Raw genomic sequence first — 22,315 nt, 5'->3', positions numbered from 1 at the left:
GGGGTAGGCTGTGTGTTACAAGCCAATGAGTCGGGCAAGTTACAACCTGTTGTGTATGTTTAGTAAGCTTGACGAAAGCTGAAAGAGCCTATGGTATGCTTGATAAAGAAGCATTAGACTGTGTGTTTGGGGTAACCAAGATGAATTGCAGTATTTGTTTGGTCGTAAATTTGAGCTTGAAACTGATCACAAACCGCTCACCTTCTTCTTTTCAGAGAACAAGGGAATCAACACCAATGCGTCATCACGTGTTCAGCGGTGGGCCTTGATGCTGTCTGGTTACAATTGTACTATTTGTCACAGGCCTGGCACTGGGAATTGTGCTGATGCATTGAGTCGACTGCCAGTACCCATCGCTGATTGTAACAATACCCCTCAACCTGCTGACCTTGTATTAGCTATGAATGCGTTTGACAGTGACAACTCTCCAATCACTACTGCTCAAGTGAGGTTGTGGTCTAACAGAGATCCTGTGTTGTCTGTAGCATTGTGTTTTGACTGGAGATTGGTCCCGTATACCAGACTCAGAAGAGTACAAACCCTATTTACGTCGTCGAGATGAGTTATCTGTCCAGTCAGAATGCTTACGTTGGGGCCGACGTGTCATCATGCCAAAGCAGGGAAGAGAGAACTTGGTTTCTGAACTACATAATATCCACCCTGGTATTGTTACAATGAAAGCTATCACAAGATGGTTCATGTTTTACGTCAGGAATTTCAGGAATTCATGAGATTGAATGGTATCAAACATGGCCGTTCTGCTCCATTTAAAGCCCCTTCTAATGGTCAGGCAGAGCATGTTGTACAGATGATCAAGCAAGGGCCAAGGTGTGTTACTCAAGGTTCGCGTCAAATGCGTTTGTCATGAGTGTTGCAAGGTTACAGAACTGGACCACATACCGTAACTGGAGTGCCTCCACCAGAATTGCTTATGAAGCGAGAACTCAAAACCACACTTTCTCTTGTTTATCCTGACATCGGTGAGACTGTTGATAACAAGCGTCAGAATCAGAAATACTATCATGATCGAACGGCTGCATTGCGTGACTTTGCTGTAAAAGATACAGTTTCTGTACTGAACCACGACCTTGGAGCAAAATGGCTTCCAGGTGTTGTTATTAGCAAGGAAGGAACTCGTGTTTTTTGTGTCAAATTGAAAGATGGGTGGACAGTTAGGAAACGTGGATCAGATCAAGCTGCGTTATATTGAGTTTGAGGATAATGCAAATTCTGTGATTCATCCAGTTATTGTCCCGTTGTCTGAGAATGGAACTGTTGTTTCCGAGCCTGCATCTGAAGTTGTCAGTCAGACATCTCCACCCAAAGTTTCTGTACCTGTACCCGCTGCCAGTCCAGTGCGTTGGTCCATGGCACCTAAATATGTGCCTGTAACAACTCCTTTGCGTAGGTCCTCCCGTGTATCAAAACATCCAGACCGGTTGGATTTGTAATTAAGAGTGAATTTTTATAAGATAGGCCCAAAATGGTAACATTTGAACATTGATGTCTTCAGATATTTTTCAAATTTTTATCCTAGGTTGTGTGTGGTCTAAAATTCAGATAGCCAAATTTTTGATGTGATTGACCCATTCCCCACAGTTTGGGCCACACCCAAAGTTTAGAGATTTTGACACCCTTGAAATTTTTTTCCATTTTCAAAGTAAATTATTTAGAATAACCATCAGTTGCCCAAGGAAATTCCTTTACAAATTTATTATATGGTTTGGGAACTTAAATATTTTGAACAAAAATCTTTGGGATCTGGATAGTGGTGCCACCTATAATCCCTTTCGGCAAACATTCACTTCAGACTTTCTCTGGCCATATTTTTAATAGCCATCAAGGCCCCATGGATTTTATTAGTGCATAAGATAGTACAAGTACTGTACTATCCTAGGAAAGTAAAACAATCATGGGACATTGGTGGTTATGGCAGTAAAGTGGGTCTCAAGACCACTTCGGACTATACGAACCCCTTTTGAGCCACGCCCACTCCCATCCTGATATTTTGAAACTAATATTATCAAATGAAAGTTCCATATCTACACGAACAAAACCAATAATAAAATCCATGGTACCTTTTAAAAACAAAGAATAAAACAGGTCCAAAGTTGCCTTGTTTGACAGATAATGTACATATAATGTGCAGGTATATGGACACGACATGTACATGGTCTGCCTCTGTCACCAATTTCCATCACTTGCTACAGAAGTCCACTATATTCCATTGCTGATTCAAGAGGAAAGTATTTTCACGAAATGTGATCTGTTTTTTGAGCCATCCATCCTAAAAATCTGTTTGTTTCCTTTATAGGCCATGGGCCAGATATGGCCACAGTGCACCCCCCCCCCCCCCAACCTCCCAGCAAACCTATGTTTTTCTGAATCATCTGGATATACTGAACACGAATATGAATGTTAACATTGAAAATTTTGGGATGCACTACCTGTTTTGACCTTTTGAAAAGGGGTACCCGAAAATAATACTTTTATCGATTTGTGTCAAATTCAATTTACGGATGGAATCAAAATGGCATGCAGAAGGCCCAAATCATATCCAATATACATGTATGATGCATCAAATTGAAGATAATTGTATTCTGATCATCTGTACATGTCTAACAGTGTTGTACATTAAATCTAAATGAAATTATATATATATATATATATATATATATATATATATATATATATATATATATCTATTCCCTATCTTTTGAATAAACACAAAATCAAGACTCCATACATTCTTCAATGAATATATTTCACATTATATGAATATTATTGCAGGTACAGACTATTCAATGATAGTGAGAAAAGGGATTAATTACCTTTTATTTTTTGAAAATATCAAATAACTATTATGAAAATATACAATGTTGTCACACAATAAGCATCAAACGGGTATTCAGACAAATAATGTTTTCAATCAATACAACCACATTTTGATGAAATACAGATTTGTGGAACATTACTTGACAAACTATTACAATGATTACAGAGAATTCGTTATAATACCACACAAAATATTATTTAATAGTATAGTTTGAAAGCAACCAAAAAATCCAAGATGGCCACCATCAGCATCACCAAACTACAAGATATTTCATTGCACATAAACATTTCCAGTCTATATCTCCATAATCCGGATAATGTCAGTTACCTATAATACAATAATATTTGTCGTGCATTATTTCATTATCCTTCATATTTCTTCCCATATTCATCCATCATATTTCCAAACATACATCTACAACTTACAGTGCCAATGCAGACTGCAGAAAGCATACGTTTCAGAGTGAATAAAAGTGTTTATATTTGCATTATATCTGCATCATATTGAATACAATATTCATGGAACTAAATAACCTAACCAAATCTCAAACATGGGAAGTATTTAAATACAACTAAACATATATTCTAAACAATTCAAAACAGAAGTATACTCCAATAGAAATTAATGTTCCTGTCGTTAACGTGAATTGCAACTAAGCCTACTCATTGTCAGACTCAGAGCTGTCTCCATTAAGATAGTCCGATTCGTCTGGAATGTCCGAGTCATTGATGTTTGCTGAATCTTCAGCGATGTCTGCCAACTGCTGTGGCAGGACCTCTCCCTCGTACCAAAGAGGCTCCAGCTTCCCCTCAACTAAAATCTACCCCTGTCCATCACTTGGCTCAGGGATCTCAAGATTTGCAACATGGGCTCTTTTCCAAATGCCAAGTTGGAAGTTGACTCTCCAGATGGTGTTGCTGCAGGCTCTTCTTGCATGGAGGGAGAATGCACTAATCACCATGTCAACAGTGCTCGAACGGGAGAGACGGTCATCATCTTTCGCATACAGCTCATTCATTTTCATGAAACGCAACTCATCGATGCTCCGAGTACGAGGTCTTCCATATAACACACAGGTGAACTCATCCAGGTCATCCATCAAGTCGTCGGGTACTTCCCACCTGCCTCCTAATCTAGCTAGAACTGGTACAAACTTGGGCAGCCTAGAAAGGGTCTACAGTGGCTTCAGTGTCAAGTATAATTCGATGCAGATATCTACCAGATTATTGGACCATATCAAGAGAACAAAGTTCATATGCACATCTTACCGCCTCACTTGTGCCACTGTCTGCATTGTAGACTATATAAGTTTGGAAGTTTCCTGTGCGGTGTAATCTACAGAACGCCAAAGAGTCCTTGTACTTCTCATGTTTCTCTAACTTAGCTTTAAGGTTTTTCCCACAGAAGTTGGGATTGGCAAAATCCGTATGCTGGAAAGCTCTAACAGTTTGATCATGTGTTTGCATCTAATGACATCTCTTTCTATGACTTTCTGAACTTCTGCAAAGGCCTGACTGTGTGCTTGTGCCATGTTTGTTTGTCTCTCCTTGTTCTCTGTGCTTGTACTCCTCCATTTCTCTGGATTCTGTGTGTAGATAACCCGGCAGGATTTGTGATACTTCGCTTCTGTAGCAAACAAATCATGACCTCTTATCCGTGTGAGTAATTTCTCATCACATTTGTTTTCAGCTACTTCGAGAACTGTTTGCCATCCGTCACACTTAAACTGGCTTAAGCCTTCAGTGGTGTGTGTCCCTTTGATCTTGACCTTTCATCTCCCCTTTGAGTTACAGAAGATGCAATCAGATGAAAACAGTACCTTGTCCCCTGATGATTCCCTCCGACTTAACTTGGAGCATGATGGAGTAGATGGATCTGAAGGAGTGGAGAGGCGACTGAGGTTCATGGTAAATCGTTGATAGCATTCTCTGTGATATCCGTGACACTCAGTAAGGGCATCTGGTATTAGGTCACAGGTACTCGTCATATGTTGGACTGATCCATGCGGTTGCGCCAGTCTCTTGTCTCGGATCTCCTTCAACCTTGCTAGTCGGGCTGTGGAATCCTTGGTTGCGGATAATAGCACCATAGGGCCATATTGTAACCCAGGGATGTGCACAATGCATTCGGGCTCCAATCGGGACTTCGAGCCTCCATGACTATCATCTTTCTGACGCTTGGGAGGTGGGTCTTCTCGCTCCTGGCCGCCTTGTGCTGCTTGCTGGTCAGACAATAGTTGACTATGTTGTGCACAGCTAGTACGAACCTGAAAATAGAAGGAAACAGGACTTGAAACTTCATATTTTCATTCGGTGTTAATTATTGCAATGTTATATCACATTCTTAAATATTTCTGATTTGGACTGGAATATATAACTTAATTGCCATTAATTAAAAGTTATCAGTAGTCATACCATGAGAAAGAAAATACATCTTAACTAACCTGTTATCTTCAGTTGAACATTCAACATGAATGTTTTGGAAATAAATTTTAAATAATATGTAAACAAATATCGACTGTGACGACTCACTTTCCGTTCAGGATACGGCCCATTCCAACACCGACACCATTCCTGTATGTCTCATATTTCAAGAAATATAAGGTAATTAAAACCGTTTCTCACTATCATTAAATAGTCTGTACCTGTAATAGAATTCATATAATGTCAAATATATTCATTGAGGAATACGGAGTGTTGATTTTGTGTTTATTCGAAAGAGAGGGAATATATTCAAATATATACAATTTCATTTCGATTTAATGTACAACACTGTTAGACATATACAGATGATCAGAATGCAATTATCTTCAATTTGATGCATACATGTATATTGGATATGATTTGGGCCTTCTGCATGCCATTTTGATTACATCCATAAATTGAATTCGACACAAATCGATAAAAGAATAATTTTAGGGTACCCCTATTCAAAAGGTCAAAACAGGTAGTGCATCCCAAAATTTTCAATGTTAAAGGCCCAGTCACACCTTGACGTTTTAGCCAGGAATGGTAACGTATAAAAATGCACGTAAAACGTTGGCGTACGCTGAAGTTTTGAGGTTTTTTTTTTAAAGTTTTGGTCTTATTCATAACGTGTTGGTCGTATGCATAACGGATTAGTAACGGGCACAGAACGTTTCGTTGTGTTAGAGATAACTTATACCAACGAATGCTTACCCTGTTGTCGGCATTCACAACCTATGCCCATCGATAGTTTAACTTAGTCATAGCACGCAGCACGTATCGCCGACGAACTTGTGGGGTTCTCTGTTAAAAACCTGCCGCTCGCCGATTTAAATCATAACCGCCTGAAAATTGGAAGTGTCAACATCGCAGTCACACCTTGCCGATTTCGCCAGCATATGCCGACCTATGAAAAATGTGTCTAAAACGCTGGGACATGTGGAATACGGTATGGGTAAGTTGTGTATACGTTAGGAGCACGATGAAAAACAATGAAGTATGCTGGCATATTACGTGGCACGTCTAGTACGTCGTGAAATTTCAAGCATGCAGAAAATTTTACGACGTACTCGACGTATGGCTCACAAGTTCCGCATACGCTGGCATAAGTTATCTGCACGCTCCGCAATCGTTTACACACGTCGGCCACACGTTACTTGTAAGTTACTCATAAGTCGAAACACGTCGAGGTAATGTTTAGCATACCCGAAACTTAATTTTTAACCTATGAGTAGCGTGCTTTGAACCTATGTGTAACGTATCTCAAACGCACATTGGCCTATGTAGACGAATTTGATTGACGTCTTCCGGACGACCACAGAACTTACTGAACGTGTTTCTAACTTACATCTACCGTATAATGGCGTATTGGCAGTGTTTAGGGGAATTGGTATATACAAATGGGTTTCACAAGAGGAACCCGTCAGTGTTCCAGACTCCATGTAGAGTAGATGTAGTAGTAGTAGTTCGAGAGAATTTAGTGATGTCGATGTTATTAGTAGTAGTAGTAGTTCGAGAGAATTTAGTAATGTCGATGGTGGTAGTAGTAGTAATTCGAGAGAATTTAGTGATGTCAATGTTAGTAGTAGTAGTATTAGTAGTAGTAGTAGCAGTATTAGTAGTTCGAGAGAATTTAGTGATGTCGATGTTGGTAGTAGTAGTAGTTCAAGAGAATTTAGTGATGTCGATGTTGGTGGTAGTAGTAGTCGTCGTAGTAGTTCGAGAGAATTTAATGATGTCGATGTTGGTAGTAGTAGTAGTAGTAGTAGTGCTTTCAAGTAACGTGTTGCAAAGTGTGAACAACGTTCGTGTAGCGTGCTTACAAAACGTTACTCATAGGTTAGAAATAAGTTTTTGGTACGCTAAACATTACCTCGACGTGTTTCGACTTATGAGTAACTTACAAGTAACGTGTTTCAACGTGTGTCAACGATCGCATAACGTGCCTACAACTTATGGCCAGTGTAGCGGAATGTGTGTGTCATACGCCGGCATACGTCGTAAAATTTCAAGCATGAAAAAATTTCAGGAAAACCCAAAAGTTCAACGTTTAAAGCCAGCGTACTACCACTTATGGCAGTGTTTTTCAGCGTGCTCTTAACATATGCAAAACGTACCCATAACGTATTTGACGTGTACCAGCGTTTTACACAAATTTTCCAAAAATCGTCATAAGCTGGCTAAAACGTCAAGGTGTGACTGGGCCTTAACATTCATATTCATGTTCAGTATATCCAGGGGATTCAGAAAAACATAGGTTTGCTGGGAGGTTGGGGGGGGGTGCACGGTGGCCATATCTGGCCCATGGCCTATTAACCCCATGCTGTTTTGAATGTGGCCGAGATAGGTAGAAAAATGTTTTCTCGATGTGAATCTTTTATTTTCCTGAAAAGTGTGAAGAAAATCCATGAAATATTTAGATACAATTTATGTAACTTTTGGATAGGATGGTTTATAAGAAAGAGACAGTATTTTTAGGATGGTCCATGGGAATCTGTCCACATTTTTTCTATGCTAAACGTTTGATGTACTCCTTGGCATCTTCATAATCTTTCTTTTGGAAGATCAGCTGGCATCGATTGTTGATAACCGTTGGCGGATGCATCTTGCACAGAACTGTTGAAATTGGGTGTTCTTCGATCTCTGGTGTACTGGGCCAAATGAATAATTCCTTTCCACACAAATGAAGGAATGAAACCTTGACAGCCTCTCCATTCTCCAGAATTCAGTGATGCTATACTGGTCAGCGAGTGAGCTCTTTGTGGCAGAAATGGGCCGCAACTACCATGATTTCCGTTGTAGAAAATGCACGATCTATATTCCATGACTGAGTGATGTCCCCCGAAACAAAAAGATGCATTTACTGTCGAGCAAAAGTATGTGTTTTAAGAAGTAGGCCTAAACTTTTATTGGTGCCTAAATAAAAGGATTTTTTTCTATAAGATTTTATTTAGCCTATGTTTTTTCAGAATGGACTGAACATGAACAGCAGGAAGCAATATTCAAATCACCCCATTTTTCTACTGGCTTTCATTCAACAAACTAAAATATAAATAAATCAACTAAACATGAACTAGACTCAGCCATGCTATCCCTGACACCATGGCATGAGTATGACCTCCATTCATAATGCCTAATGATAGAACAATGCTGATTTCACATAGGAACAGACAGTAGACACATGGTATCTTGGATTGAATTGATGCTGGATTTCAAAACTGCTAATCCCAGATAACCTTTGACCTATTATAAGCAGACAAATGTGGGAAATTGTAACTTACCAGGTATGATATTACTAGTGCGTGCCCATACGTGCGTGGCCATACGTGCAAAAAATATATATAAAAAAAAAACTTTCAAACCGCATGCCAGAAACAACAACCACACAGGCCGTTCCTTCGCTCTCGCGTGCCCGTACGTGCATAGCCATACGTGCGTGGCGCACGTACAAAAAAAAGAAATAACCGGATATTAGCTTCTGGAAACTTCAGAAGCTAATATCCGGTTATTTCGATTTTCCCAATAACGTGTGTTGTAAAAATTCATCGTAAGATACATCGGTCAGTTTGTGACAGACCACCATGTATGATACACCATTGTGAAGCATATTTTATGGGCTTTCAAATAAACCCTATAACTCAATATTGAATTTTTGCGACTTCCGACTGGTTTTTGTACTGGCGGGTCACATATAATAAGTTTGTAAAGGAATTTCCTTGGGCAACTGATGGTTATTCTAAATAATTCACTTTGAAAATGGAAAAAAATGTCAAGGGTGTCAAAATCTCCAAACTTTGGGTGTGGCCCAAATGGCAGGGAATGGGTCAATCACCTCAGAAATTTAGCTGAGTTTTAGACCACACACAACCAAGGATAAAAATTTGAAAAATACCTGAACACATCAATGTTCATGGGTGGGCCTATCTTATAAAAAATTCACTCTTAAAGGGGGAGATATTGTGATGTATTGCCCTTCCTTGGGTTTGACGTGTGCCGTGTGTGCATGCGTGACACACGGGACTAACAATGGAGCTGAGTGTAGTCAATTAAACCTTCATGAAGTTGAATGCATCATGGTTGGTCTGATTGTTTGTACATCACGGCATTGCAAATCTACAAAGGTATGCGTATAGTAGTGCATCCTTGTCTCCCACATATATATATATATATATATATATATATATATATATATATATATATATATATATATATATATATATATACACTGTGACGTCCACGGGACTTGAACAGTCCCGCCAACGTAGAATGAGCCGAAACGATGGAGGCGGTTTATTTATTTATAACCCAAACATGGCGGTTCTAATCGCTCTACCGCAAACGGGACGAGGAAGGTGGCACGAGTCACTTTTCACTGAGTTGATGATGTTTATTTGTTTTTTATTATTACCAGAAATAACAAGACTCGGCAAGAAGAGGGATCCGGGGCGATTCGACGGGATGGTGTGGGATCGGGCGTGGGGAAAAACACAGACAATTCCAATGAATATACAGATCTCAATCCCTCTAAGGCGCGAAGCACACACACGCACGCGCACGCGCACACGCACACGCACACGCACACGCACGCACGCACGCACGCACGCACACACACACACACACACACACACACACACACACACACACACACACAACGTAGCTATTTCTGGTGGTCAGGCTGGACCGTGGTGTGGACGCAACTGCCCCTGGATCGGCGTCGGACGAGCTGGCCTTGCTCTCGTCAGGGGGGCAGGAGAAACCGTGGTGCTGTCGACCTCCTGGTCTTGGCCCAAGTCCGCTCACAGCCACCAGGGAACCAGTTCTGGCGCCAAGTTGCGAGCAGGAGAGGGAGGCAGGTCCGCCCGCCGTTCGACCCCGTACTCCGAGTCGGCAGAACCCCAGAGTCAACCAAGGTGAGGCACGAGGCTCAGCAAGGCTCCAAGACACGATGAAGAACACGATCGAACCAGCACAACAACAAGGACGCTCTCCGCGCAACAGCCTCCACACCAAAAAAACACGATCGTTTTTGTCCCGATCTTCTTCCTCTTCCTTTTCGACCCTGAACAGAACCTTTTTTTATCCTTGGTCCTCGTCACTTCCAATCGAGCCGTTTTATTGGCCCACCGCCGTCGCCTTCCGCCAATAGTGATCACGGGGCGGAGCCATCCGCAGCCCTGTCCTGTGACGTCACGGCCAGCCTCCAGGGACTACTAAAAGGGGTTTACGCAGACACCATTACCCTATCCCGTGTCCCTATCTAATTACGTGACAATTATCATTTCCCCCTTGAAGAAATGAACATTTACTAGACAACTTATCACCACTGAATTGCTACTTATTACATCGAGATCCTGGTAAACTCGAACAGCATGGCATACCTAATTAAACATCCTAATTACCCTTTGAATGCATACCCCCCCCCCCTCAAACGTAACACTGCCCCCTCCTCTGGTACCGCAGCTCCTGCAAGGTATATCACAGGGGCTACCGTACCAGCCTTAACACTTACTGACTCACACCTAATTAACCTAACGAAATAAAGTAGGAGGGGCAATGGGCAGCGAGTCGCAGCTAACTTACCTATCCTGCTTAATGTACTACCCCCTTATGGCCTTATCCTCGCCTAAACAATCATTCGTTTTTTTTTTGTTTTTTTTATTTTATCACATGAGAGCACTGAGCGAAGTTGCACTCCATCTTCTGGATCATCGCTCTTGCCCAGCACTCTTCCAGTGATCTGGGGAGGGGAAACAAAAGGTTCCAGAAAAACACAACACTTATACTTTACATTCCTACTCTAAGCCTTAACGACACTATTCACAGGATATTTACACTTGACCGCCTCCACCAGTGGATGCTAATAGACCCAGTGTTACCTGGGGAGCTAATTTTCAAATTTGCTTGCCCCAAAATTATGCGGATATCATGCCCTTGCTGCTCATGTCAAGTTGTGCGGGATCGAGTGGGACTCACACATCTTCACAACACTCACACCATGGTCATCATCACATTTCTAGGTCATGGTCCTCATTTTAATCATGCAGGCTGAATCCAGTCATGGCCGTGGGGTGGGTTACCACAAGATGATGGGGGCATCTCAGGTGCAACCATGCCCACAGGTAAGCTTTAGTCCAACCTGGACGCTTCTCCGCCCCGCTCCCTTTGATTCCCTCCCCCCTGGTAGCCATCAGCTCTAATCCCGTACAACACTCTGGAAGGGGTCTCACTGGCTCCTCTGGCCTTCCTGGGTCGCCAAGGTCCTACCCGCCTTAGTCGCCAAACCAGACCCTCTCCCAGTTGCCTCCAGACACTGTCACCATTAGCCACCAGGTGGTGAATCTCCTTGAAGGGGGTCGCAATTCACGCTCACCGTGAGCCTCAGCAATCCCTGTGGACAAGCACATCATCCCCACCCACAAAACCCACATGACTCCCCCACCCCATCGGCCTTACATGTGACACCTGCATTTCTAACACTTCACCGACCATGACCTTCCCTGTTACCACACCATGCCCAATAAAAAAAAACAATGTGTGCACCATACATTTCACTTCTTCACTTAAAACAACTCACACAGCACTTCTCACCCGATCCACGCACCAGCCATTGGACAGCCACTCGTGCCCGCTTTGTTTCCAATTACCCACTGTCCCGATTGTCACTCTAAAACCCAGCAGAACTTACAAACACATGCCAATTTTCCCACAATTCTTTTTTTTTTTTTTTTTTTTTTTAACCAAAGGAGGGCACTTCGCCACAATCTCAGCAGCCGAGCATGGCCGTATATGCTCAGCCCAATCTAGTCTCCCCGACCCCCGACAGTGATCTCCGGACCTGACCTATGAAAGGGGATCTCGGATAGACCTGGCGGTTCAGCAGGAGGATTCATCCTCTCCGGGCTTGAAAGTCTATTGGAGGGTCTCTCCATCGCCGGGTACCAGCAATATCGTTGCATGTGTCCTCTTCGCCCGCACCGGAAACAACTCCCCATAAAAGGCCCCCGTGGGTATTGGTGCAATGTCTCTTCCGGTTCCGGACCCCCTCGGCCATAATCGAATTGCTCTATTGGCTGGGCTGGACCCCGCCGCTTTGGCGCACCAACTACCGAATTACCCCTTATCAAACTTGACAGTTTCTGGCAAATTTCCTGAAACATTTGGGTAATGCCAATTTCTCCCAGCCCTCCTCCCTGATCCTGAATCTCCGCCTGTCGGACCGTCACCGATGGCCTCTCTGGCACCCGACCCGGCCGCCTCCACGAGGCCAGCCTGGCTGCGCACTCAGCCGCTCGGTGAACGGTGGGTGGATCCTGTAACTCCACTAGCGCTCGGACCTCAGGGTCAGGAAGAGCAGCTAAAAATTTCTCGAGTGCCAGTCTGTCCCATGCCTCCACTGTAAGGTCCCGATACGCGATCCTGACTGATTGGTAAATGTCCTGTGCCAGCTCCTGCACTGTCTCACCCGGCTTTAATCTGCGGTGCTGGAGCTGGGCCCGCACCAGATCACAGTTTGCCACGAACCCAAACCGACGGCTCAACGCCTCGCAAATGTGGGAGCTGGTCAACATCCCCTCCGCGATCACGTTTAACACATCTGTGGCTGGTCCCCGCAACGTTGCTACCAAATTCCCTGTACGTTCCCGCTCATTCCACCCGTTTAGTCGGGAAATGCACTCAAATTGCGTCAGAAAAGCTTCAACGCTCCCTGACCCGTCAAAATTTACCAGGGGGATCACTTTTACGGTGGCCCGCTTCTCAGTTTCTCCCTTGTCCGAATCCAGCCCAGGGATCAAACACCCTTGTGGCTGCGTATCCAATTTCGGAGCCCACTGTGGCCAAAGATGTTTTGTGGTGAGGGTCTCATGGGTCAATTTTGCCTCCTGTTCCAAACGTTGAATGGACCGATTCACCTCTTCCCGCAGGATCTTCTGGGCCCGCACAACCTCCTCCAAGGCTCCGTCGCGAGTTTGTAGCTGCTCCTCAACCATCCCGGACACTCTACTTACAAAAGACAGCTCTACCAGGCCTTTATCCAATACTTCATCTTGGCTCATAATTTTATTTTGTTCGTCCAAACGAGCCTCCAATCCTTTTACCTCCTCCACCAAATTCATCCCTTGCTTCCTCAGCTCTCCCCACTCTTCAACTTGCAGCTGCATACGAGCATCCACACAGGCACGATGACGTTCCAGGCTTTCATCCACTTTATCAACCCGAATGTTCGTTGCATCAATTTTATCTACCAATTTTTTTCGTATATTTTCCCCCTCCAATGTAATTTCTACCTTTGTTTCCTCCAATCTAGCCTCAAATTTGCTTTGTATTTCTCCCAATTTAACATCCACACACTCCTGCATCTCAGTTTTCATTTTCTCCATCTTTTTCCCCAATTCATCCCTCATTAAATCAATCCGTGCACCCAACTGTTCCCCCATTACCCCCAATTGATCTGTCATTTCTGCCCTCTGTGCCACGAATTGATTTGCTATTTGTACCGTCATGTCCCCTATTAAACCTTCCAACATTGTCTGGATCAACATCGCGCCGGTTTCCGGCGCTGCCGGCTCCGTTACGGGTGATGAAACACGGTCCACGCTCGGAATGGGGGAGGTTCCAACCCTACCCCTGTCTCTCCCCTCTTCCCCCTACTCGCTGCCAGACACGTGGCCTTCCTCCACAAACATCTGCACATCCGCCATGGTGCAGAAGTCCCGTTTTCCGCCAATTAATTTAAATTTGAAAAATCCCGCCAAAATTTTCCCGCGCTCGCGCGCTTTTCTGTAGTAGTTTTATATTCCAAATCGTGGCGAGATTTTAATCTTGGTATATTCTCCCGATACCAAATACAATTTAGAGGGGTTCGAACATCCAACACCCTGACACCAATGTGACGTCCACGGGACTTGAACAGTCCCGCCAACGTAGAATGAGCCGAAACGATGGAGGCAGTTTATTTATTTATAACCCAAACATGGCGGTTCTTATCGCTCTACCGCAATCGGGACGAGGAAGGTGGCACGAGTCACTTTTCACTGAGTTGATGATGTTTATTCGTTTTTACTATTAACCAGAAATAACAAGACTCGGCAAGAAGAGGGATCCGGGGCGATTCGACGGGATGGTGTGGGATCGGGCGTGGGGAAAAACACAGACAATTCCAATGAATATACAGATTTCAATCCTTCTAAGGCGCCAAGCAAGCACACACACACACACACACACACACACACACACACACACACACACACACACACACACACACACACACACACACACACACACACACACACACACACACACACACACACACACAAAACGTAGCTATTTCTGGTGGTGAGGCTGGACCGTGGTGTGGACGCAACTGTCCCTGGATCGGCGACGGACGAGCTGGCCTTGCTCTCGTCAGGGGGGCAGGAGAAACCGTGGTGCTGTCGACCTCCTGGTCTTGGCCCAAGTCCGCTCACAGCCGCCAGGGAACCAGTTCTGGCGCCAAGTTGCGAGCAGGAGAGGGAGGCAGGTCCGCCCGCCGTTCGACCCCGTACTCCGAGTCAGCAGAACCCCAGAGCCAACCAAGGTGAGGCACGAGGCTCAGCAAGGCTCCAAGACACGATGAAGAACACGATCGAACCAGCACAACAACAAGGACGCTCTCCGCGCAACAGCCTCCACACCAAAAAAACACGATCGTTTTTGTCCCGATCTTCTTCCTCTTCCTTTTCGACCCCGAACAGAACCTTTTTTATCCTTGGTCCTCGTCACTTCCAATCGAGCCGTTTTATTGGCCCACCGCCGTCGCCTTCCGCCAATAGTGATCACGGGGCGGAGCCATCCGCAGCCCTGTCCTGTGACGTCACGGCCAGCCTCCAGGGACTACTAAAAGGGGTTTACGCAGACACCCTTACCCTATCCCGTGTCCCCATCTAATTACGTGACAATTATCATTTCCCCCTTGAAGAAATGAACATTTACTAGACAACTTATCACCACTGAATTGCTACTTATTACATCGAGATCCTGGTAAACTCGAACAGCATGGCATACCTAATTAAACATCCTAATTACCCTTTGAATGCATACCCCCCCCCTCAAACGTAACAATACATATATATATATATATATATATATATATATATATATATATATATATACATACATATACATCTATATAAATATCACAGATATTTTATTTTATAGCCTGGTGTTGGCGCAGTGTTTCGGGCAGCGGCTTGGGATCCAAAAGGTCCTGAGTTCAAGCCCCGTTGGGCCACTGAATTAATACACCAGGGGGTTGACTCAGCCTGTCATCCTTCCGAGGTCGGGAAAATGAGTACCAGTGTACTGGGTCGTAGAGAACATTGTACTTTACAGTACTTCTACATATCGACGGTCCCCTGTGCCAGTGCGCATGCGCAGCCTGACCCGGAGCCAGGGATGTTGTGGGCGTTTCAACCTGTTCAATACTTGTTTGATTATTGTCGTTCCACGCTAGTAAAGTGGTCGAACAAATTGAACTCTGTTCTTATTTATAATCAAACAACTTGATGCAGTCGAGTAAAGATCGTCGGTGCTGAGGAGGACACGACTGGGTGAAAACGGACCACGAGAACGTCGATAGTGAGTTTGGATTTCTCGGGTACTGTACCCAATCTTAGCCCCCAGGACACTGTACACACGTGTGCATCACCGAAAATAGAACGTTTACTCCAGAATAACTGTTCCTATGGCGCCGGTGGAAGCAGAGTGCCCGATCGAGGGTTGTGACTATATGGCTACACACGCAGAGGCGGCAGTGGTGGCGGCCATGCTGAGTATACACGCCACTGTGCACGTCGCCGCCCCTAGGGCGGCGAGCTCGAATGCCAAGATGGAGAAACTCAAGCATCCCTCCATAGCACTGGCCGGAAAGGGCGAGGCCTGGTCGTACTTCATAACCCGCTGGGGCGAATACAAAACAGGTACTAAGCTTGTCGGACCTGATATAGTCACGCAGCTACTGGAGTGCTGTGAGGAGGAGCTGAGAAAGGACCTCACTCACGCGGTGGGTAGGAGCCTCGTGGGCAGCGATGAAGAAGATGTCCTCGCCGCCATGAAGGCGCTCGCCGTCCGGACGGAGAACACGATGGTAGCTCGAGTGGCCCTGTCTATCATGCCGCAGGGACACGAGGAGCCCGTCCGGTCGTTCCACGCCTGCATCAAGGGGCAGGCGGACACGTACAAATATGAAATGAAGTGCACCAAGGCGGGGTGCGATCAGGTCAACGACTTCACGGAAGAGATATTGCGCAACGTGGTTGCCCGTGGCATCGCGGACCAAGCAATACAACTTAACCTACTCGGTGAGAAGAACCAGGACATGCCATTAAAGGACATGATAGAGTATATCGAGGCCAAAGAGTCTGGAAAACGCTCGGCATCGCGCCTGCTTGACACTCAGAGCACGGACGCGATCAGTAGTTCGTATCGGCGGGGAAAGCAACAGGACGTCCGCGCCAGAGTAGGAGCCAGGCCGGAAAAACGGAAGGCCAAGCCCGAAGGAGTATGCATCTACTGTGGCGAGGTGGGCCACGGCAAAACGCCTCAATGGCGCGCCAGACGCGCCGAGTGCCAGAAGTGTGACCGCCAGAATCACCTCGACAAGGCGTGCCTGGGCGGCCGATCGGCAAGACCCCCATCTAAGGAGACCGACGGGATGTACGACGAGCAGACGGCAGCCTTCGTCGAGCTATGCACGGTCACCATGGCCAGCACAGAGGACGAAATGCGCGCGCTTCCCCTCGCTCACCACCTGTACGATGATATGTGCGATAAGTGGATGAAACGCATATCTGACCCGCAGCCATACGTCAACCTCACTCTCACCAACAAGCGCGAGGATTACAAAGCGCTGGGTTTTAACCTCCTGAAACACACCCGCGCGGTAACCCTACCCGCTATGGCAGACACGGGGTGCCAGAGCTGCCTGATCGGCATTAAAGTCGTCCAACAAATGGGCCTGAGTACTGAGGACCTCATACCTGTATCCATGACCATGAAATCCACAAACAACAAAGGAATTCGTATCCTCGGAGCCGTGATAGTCAGATTCGCCGGTAACAGTGACGACACTCGGAGATTGGAGACTCGCCAAATCGCGTACGTGACGGACTCTTCAGACTGCATATTCCTCTCCTGCGCGGCCTGCATGGACCTGGGAATGATCTCGGACAGATTCCCGACACTCGGAGAGGTGAATCTGATGACCTCGGAATTGTGCGACTGCCCGCGACGTGCGGAGCCGCCGACCAAGCCGACCGCACTCCCCATGCCAGCGACCGAGGCCAACAGAGAGGCACTACAGTCACATTTACTCAGGATGTATGCTCAGAGCACATTCAACACGTGCCCACATCAGCCACTACCGAGAATGACCGGCCCGCCACTACGTCTTATGCTCAGTGAGAACGCGACACCGGTCGCCCATCACATTCCCATCTCCGTGGCCATACATTGGCAAGATGAGGTAAAAGCAGGCCTCGACCAGGACATTCGGCTCGGCGTGTTGGAGGAAGTACCCGTCGGCACGCCGGTGACATGGTGTCACCGCATGGTAATTTGCGCGAAAAAGAATGGCAAGCCGCGACGCACCGTCGACTTTCAGGCCTTGAACAAGCATGCGTTCCGCAAGACCCACCACACCCAATCCCCGTTCCACCAGGCGAGACGCATACCTAACGGGAAGCGCAAGACAGTATTCGACGCATGGAACGGTTACCATAGCGTCCGCCTACACGAGGACGACCGCCACAAGACGACCTTCATCACTCCATGGGGGCGCTACCGGTACCTATCTGCCCCACAAGGGTATATGGCATCGGGGGACGGTTACTCACGACGATACGATGAGATCGTCGCGGACATTGGTAACAAGACCAAGTGCGTAGATGACACGCTACTATGGTCAGACACGATTGAGGGGAGCTACTTCCAGGCGGTCCAATGGCTGGATATATGCGGCCGGAATGGAATCATCCTCAACCCGGAGAAGTTTGTCTTCAGCGCACCCACGGTGGACTTCGCGGGCTTCACCATCACCATGACCGACGTGCGACCGTGCAGCCGCTACCTGGAAGCAATCCACGATTTCCCACAACCGCGTAACATCACCGACGTCAGATCGTGGTTCGGGCTTGTCAACCAGGTGGCATACGCCTTTAGTATGGCCGAACGAATGCAGCCATTCCGGAAGCTCGTGAAAAGTGGAGAACGCTTCCAGTGGTCCATGGAGTTAGACATATTCCGCGAGTCGAAAGACGTGATCGTACAAGAAATCGAACACGGTGTCCGCATATTTGACAAAACTAAGCCAACATGCATCGCCACGGACTGGTCGAAGGAGGGAATCGGATTCTGGTTGCTTCAAAAGCACTGCCGATGCGTGCCAGTTAGACCATTCTGCTGCACTGATGGATGGAAAATAACCCTGGTCGACAGCAGATTTACACACGCGGCAGAATCCAGATACGCGCCCATAGAGGGCGAGGCTCTCGCAGTCGCGGACGCCTTGGACAAGGCGCGCTACTTCGTACTGGGCTGCGAGAACCTGATCGTTGCGGTAGACCACAAACCACTGCTGAAACTCCTTTCGGACAGAGCACTTGACGACATACCCAACCCCCGCCTCAGGAACCTCAAGGAGAAGACCCTGCGTTATCGCTTCCGCATCATACATATCCCGGGCATGAAGAACAAGGCGGCAGATGCCATGTCACGCAGGCCGGTCGGCACCACGCGACCTCCACTCATGAACCTTCCAGATGACAATGCCACCATAGAGACCCACCTCCAACCAAGCACGCACACCGACGTCCTGTCTCTCCTACGCCAAACTGAGCCGGAGTATGACGATGACGTCGAGGAGGACAACCTGGCATGGTGCGCCGCGGGCCTCGAATCATTGTGATCAGTAACATGGGATCGCGTCAGGGAAGCCACCAGCAGCGATGGCGATATGCACATATTGGAGGGAATGACAATGAACGGCATCCCCGACTCAAAAATCGAGATGCCAGAGACAATTCGCGACTATCACCAGTACCGCGAGAACATTACATCGACAGATGGAGTGATCCTATACAAGGACCGAGTAGTCATACCACCCTCACTCCGCGGTGATGTGCTGAGCGCCCTACACGCTGCCCACCAGGGCGTATCAATGATGACCGCCCGCGCAGAATCCTCTGCATTCTGGCCAGGCATGTCAGCCGACATCAGCGCCACTCGGAAAAACTGCGAACACTGCCACCGGATGGCACCGTCACAGCCTGGAGCGCCACCAACTCCACCTATCCCTGTCGTTTACCCCTTTCAGGCAGTGTGCTCGGACTTCTTTGTACACAGGGGTGCACACTACCTTGTGACGGTGGACAGATACTCGAACTGGCCGATCATCTCAAAGTCGACGGGTGTCGCCGCCGGACTCATAAACCACTTACGTCGCGCCTTCGTGACGTACGGGACACCAGAAGAGCTCACGTCGGATGGGGGACCGGAGTTCACCTCCACCGAGACCAGGTCATTCCTGCACAGATGGGGCGTACACCACCGCTTGTCATCAGTGGCCTTCCCTCACAGCAACTGTTGTGCGGAGATTGGAGTTAAGACAATGAAACGACTTATCACGGACAACACCAGCCCGCAGGGAGAACTTGACACTGACGCTGTGCAGAGAGCGATACTACAATATCGTAACACGCCTGACCCTGACACGAAGATCTCCCCGGCAATGTGTGTCTTCGGCCGCCCGATACGCGATTTCATCCCAATTATCCCCGGGAAGTACAGACCGCACGACACTTGGCATGAGACCCTGAAAGCGAGGGAGGAGGCCCTCCGCAAACGTCATATCCGCACAGCCGACACCTGGGCAGAACACACCAAACGCCTTCCGCCAATTGCTGCAGGGGACCTAGTCCGCGTACAGAACCAGACAGGATTCCACCCAAAAAAATGGGACAAGACAGGCAGTATCGTGGAGGTACGCCAACACGACCAATACGTGATCAAGATCGACGGCTCGGGCAGAGTCACACTTCGGAACAGGAAATTCCTGCGCAAGTTCAGCCCAGTTCGCAATGACCAGCTGCCACCCTGGTCTATCTATGATGATCTAGCAACCCGCATCACTGTACCTGCACCCGTTGTAACACCGCAACTGCCTGACCTCGACAGCGAACCCGTGACATCTGCGACGCCAACGGGGCCCACGCCGGCACTGACGTCAGTATGCACACCCCGGCGCAAGACCACACCCGTTTCAGACACGCCAGCAGCACCAGGACGAGGCACACCGAGGCGCGCGATCCTTCAGACGCCACCATCGGCCCCTGAAACCCCGAGAGCCCCATCCCCACTGGGGCCCGATGTGACACCACCAGCACCAGCGATAGGTCAACGCCGATCCACCAGAGCGACCAGCGTGCCTGCCTGGCACAAGGACTACTCCATGGAATAGTCACACGATGGGCGATATAAACTTTTGTTCATTCATTAAACTTAATAATTTCTCAGCCTTTATCTATTAACATAATAAAGACTCGGAGGGAGATAGAGAACATTGTACTTTACGGTAATTCTACATATCGACGGTCCCCTGTGCCAGTGCGCATGCGCAGCCTGACCCGGAGCCAGGGATGTTGTGGGTGTTTCAACCTGTTCAATACTTGTTTGATTATTGTCGTTCCACGCTAATAAGGTGGTCCAACAAATTGAACTCTGTTCTTATTTAATATATATATACATATATATATATATATATATATATATATATATATATATATATATACAAACATGTTAATGTAAAAGGCACAACTTATGGAGTATTGCTGCGTTTAATCGAATCTTTGTGCTTTGTTAGAAGTGCTTGTGAGAGGAAACGACGCCATAACTTACCAAATTCGCTGCAAATGATTCGCATTTACAGTAATGAAAACACGTTGAGAAGTTAGTGCCAGTGAGCATTTCTTGGAAACGACGCACGTTTGTCGTCATTTCCCAGAACTGGGCCTTCTCAAAGAACTCTCAAGGATTGCGCGAGACGTCGTGACGTCACGGAATAATTGGCCAATTGAATGAACTCTCGTTGGCGGGGTACGTTGGACGTGAGGCGGTGTATCGCGGCGCATCAATGTCATGATCGAGTAAAAAAGTCGGAACGTATTATAAGTTGGCCACAGGATTTTTTTTTTTTTTTACAATGAGACGACGTCGTCGTTGGATATTAATCGTTGCGAATAACCAGTAATATTAAAAAAAAATCAAAAATCTTGAAATTCACTTTTTCGATTAAAACTGAACTTAACATCATTCACATGAAGCATATTCCACACGAATACGAAAATAACGGCAAGAAAAACCCTCTGAAAGCGATATTGTCAAAAATAACCGCAAAATAATAATTCGAAAGGGACATAAAAAAATAAGCACAAACATATCGCAGTGATGGCGATAAAACGAAATTGGAGAAATAATTATTCCTTTCAGAAGAAGAAGATCCCCAAGGGGAGGGGTTGTGGTTTCCCAGGCAAGTCCAAGCGGACCAGACGGTTCGAGACGAGCTGAAGTGTGCGAGTGCGGGGCCTTTGGGCCATTGACTGCGGCCCTGAGGAGCCGAGGAGGCCGCGGAACCTACCCAGGTGGGTGTGAACAGGCCGTCGTCGTCCGATGACGGCGAGACGGTGAATTGTAAACAGGGCCTAAAGGCCGCGTCCGCCGGGGCGTCGAGGCCCTGCGTCATGGCCTCCGCCTGCTGGTACTGGGAGGGATAGAAACTCGTGCGAATGGATCGTCCAGCGAGCAGCTGCTGGTTCCTCCCTTGGACTCTGTAACAATGTTGTTTCTTGTCGGTTGATCCGTTATCCTCAGATGTTTCATTCAGTGTGTGTGTGCGTTTCGAAACACACACACACACACACACACACACACACACACACACACACACACACACACACACACACACACACACACACACACACACACA

General features: G+C 46.8%; 2 protein-coding genes across 5 annotated transcripts in view; one reads left to right on the top strand and one right to left on the bottom strand.

Moving 5' to 3' along the window:
• LOC147011103 (uncharacterized) overlaps positions 1–21,445 on the bottom strand; it is a 58,558-nt gene extending 37,113 nt beyond the window's left edge. The window contains exons 1-2 of one of the 4 annotated variants that reach the window (XR_015052476.1): positions 21,229–21,445; positions 2,815–5,102 (exon numbers count right to left, since the gene is read on the bottom strand). Coding sequence is in view for 1 of the 4 variants with exons in the window: in XM_085860035.1 (XP_085716161.1) it covers positions 4,608–5,102; positions 20,469–20,684 (711 nt within the window). In the remaining 3 variants the exon portion in view is untranslated. Of the gene's footprint in view, positions 1–2,814; positions 5,103–20,468; positions 20,840–21,228 lie in introns of those variants that run through there. The other 3 variants (XM_085860035.1, XR_015052477.1, XR_015052479.1) reach the window with 3 other exon arrangements.
• Positions 21,446–21,897: 452 nt separating this feature from the next.
• LOC147011101 (ETS-related transcription factor Elf-1-like) overlaps positions 21,898–22,315 on the top strand; it is a gene marked incomplete at its 5' end in the record, with an annotated part of 124,841 nt that continues 124,423 nt past the window's right edge. The window contains one exon of the mRNA XM_085859065.1: positions 21,898–21,971. Within this exon, the coding sequence (XP_085715191.1) occupies positions 21,898–21,971 (74 nt within the window). The remainder of the gene's footprint in view (positions 21,972–22,315) is intronic.

This window comes from Eptatretus burgeri, chromosome 16 (assembly GCF_056783735.1).
Source record: "Eptatretus burgeri isolate ZD-2024b chromosome 16, Ebu_testis_v1, whole genome shotgun sequence".
Taxonomy (NCBI): domain Eukaryota; kingdom Metazoa; phylum Chordata; class Myxini; order Myxiniformes; family Myxinidae; genus Eptatretus; species Eptatretus burgeri.
Note: the sequence above shows the minus strand (reverse complement) of the source record. Positions and strands in the feature narration are given on the sequence as shown.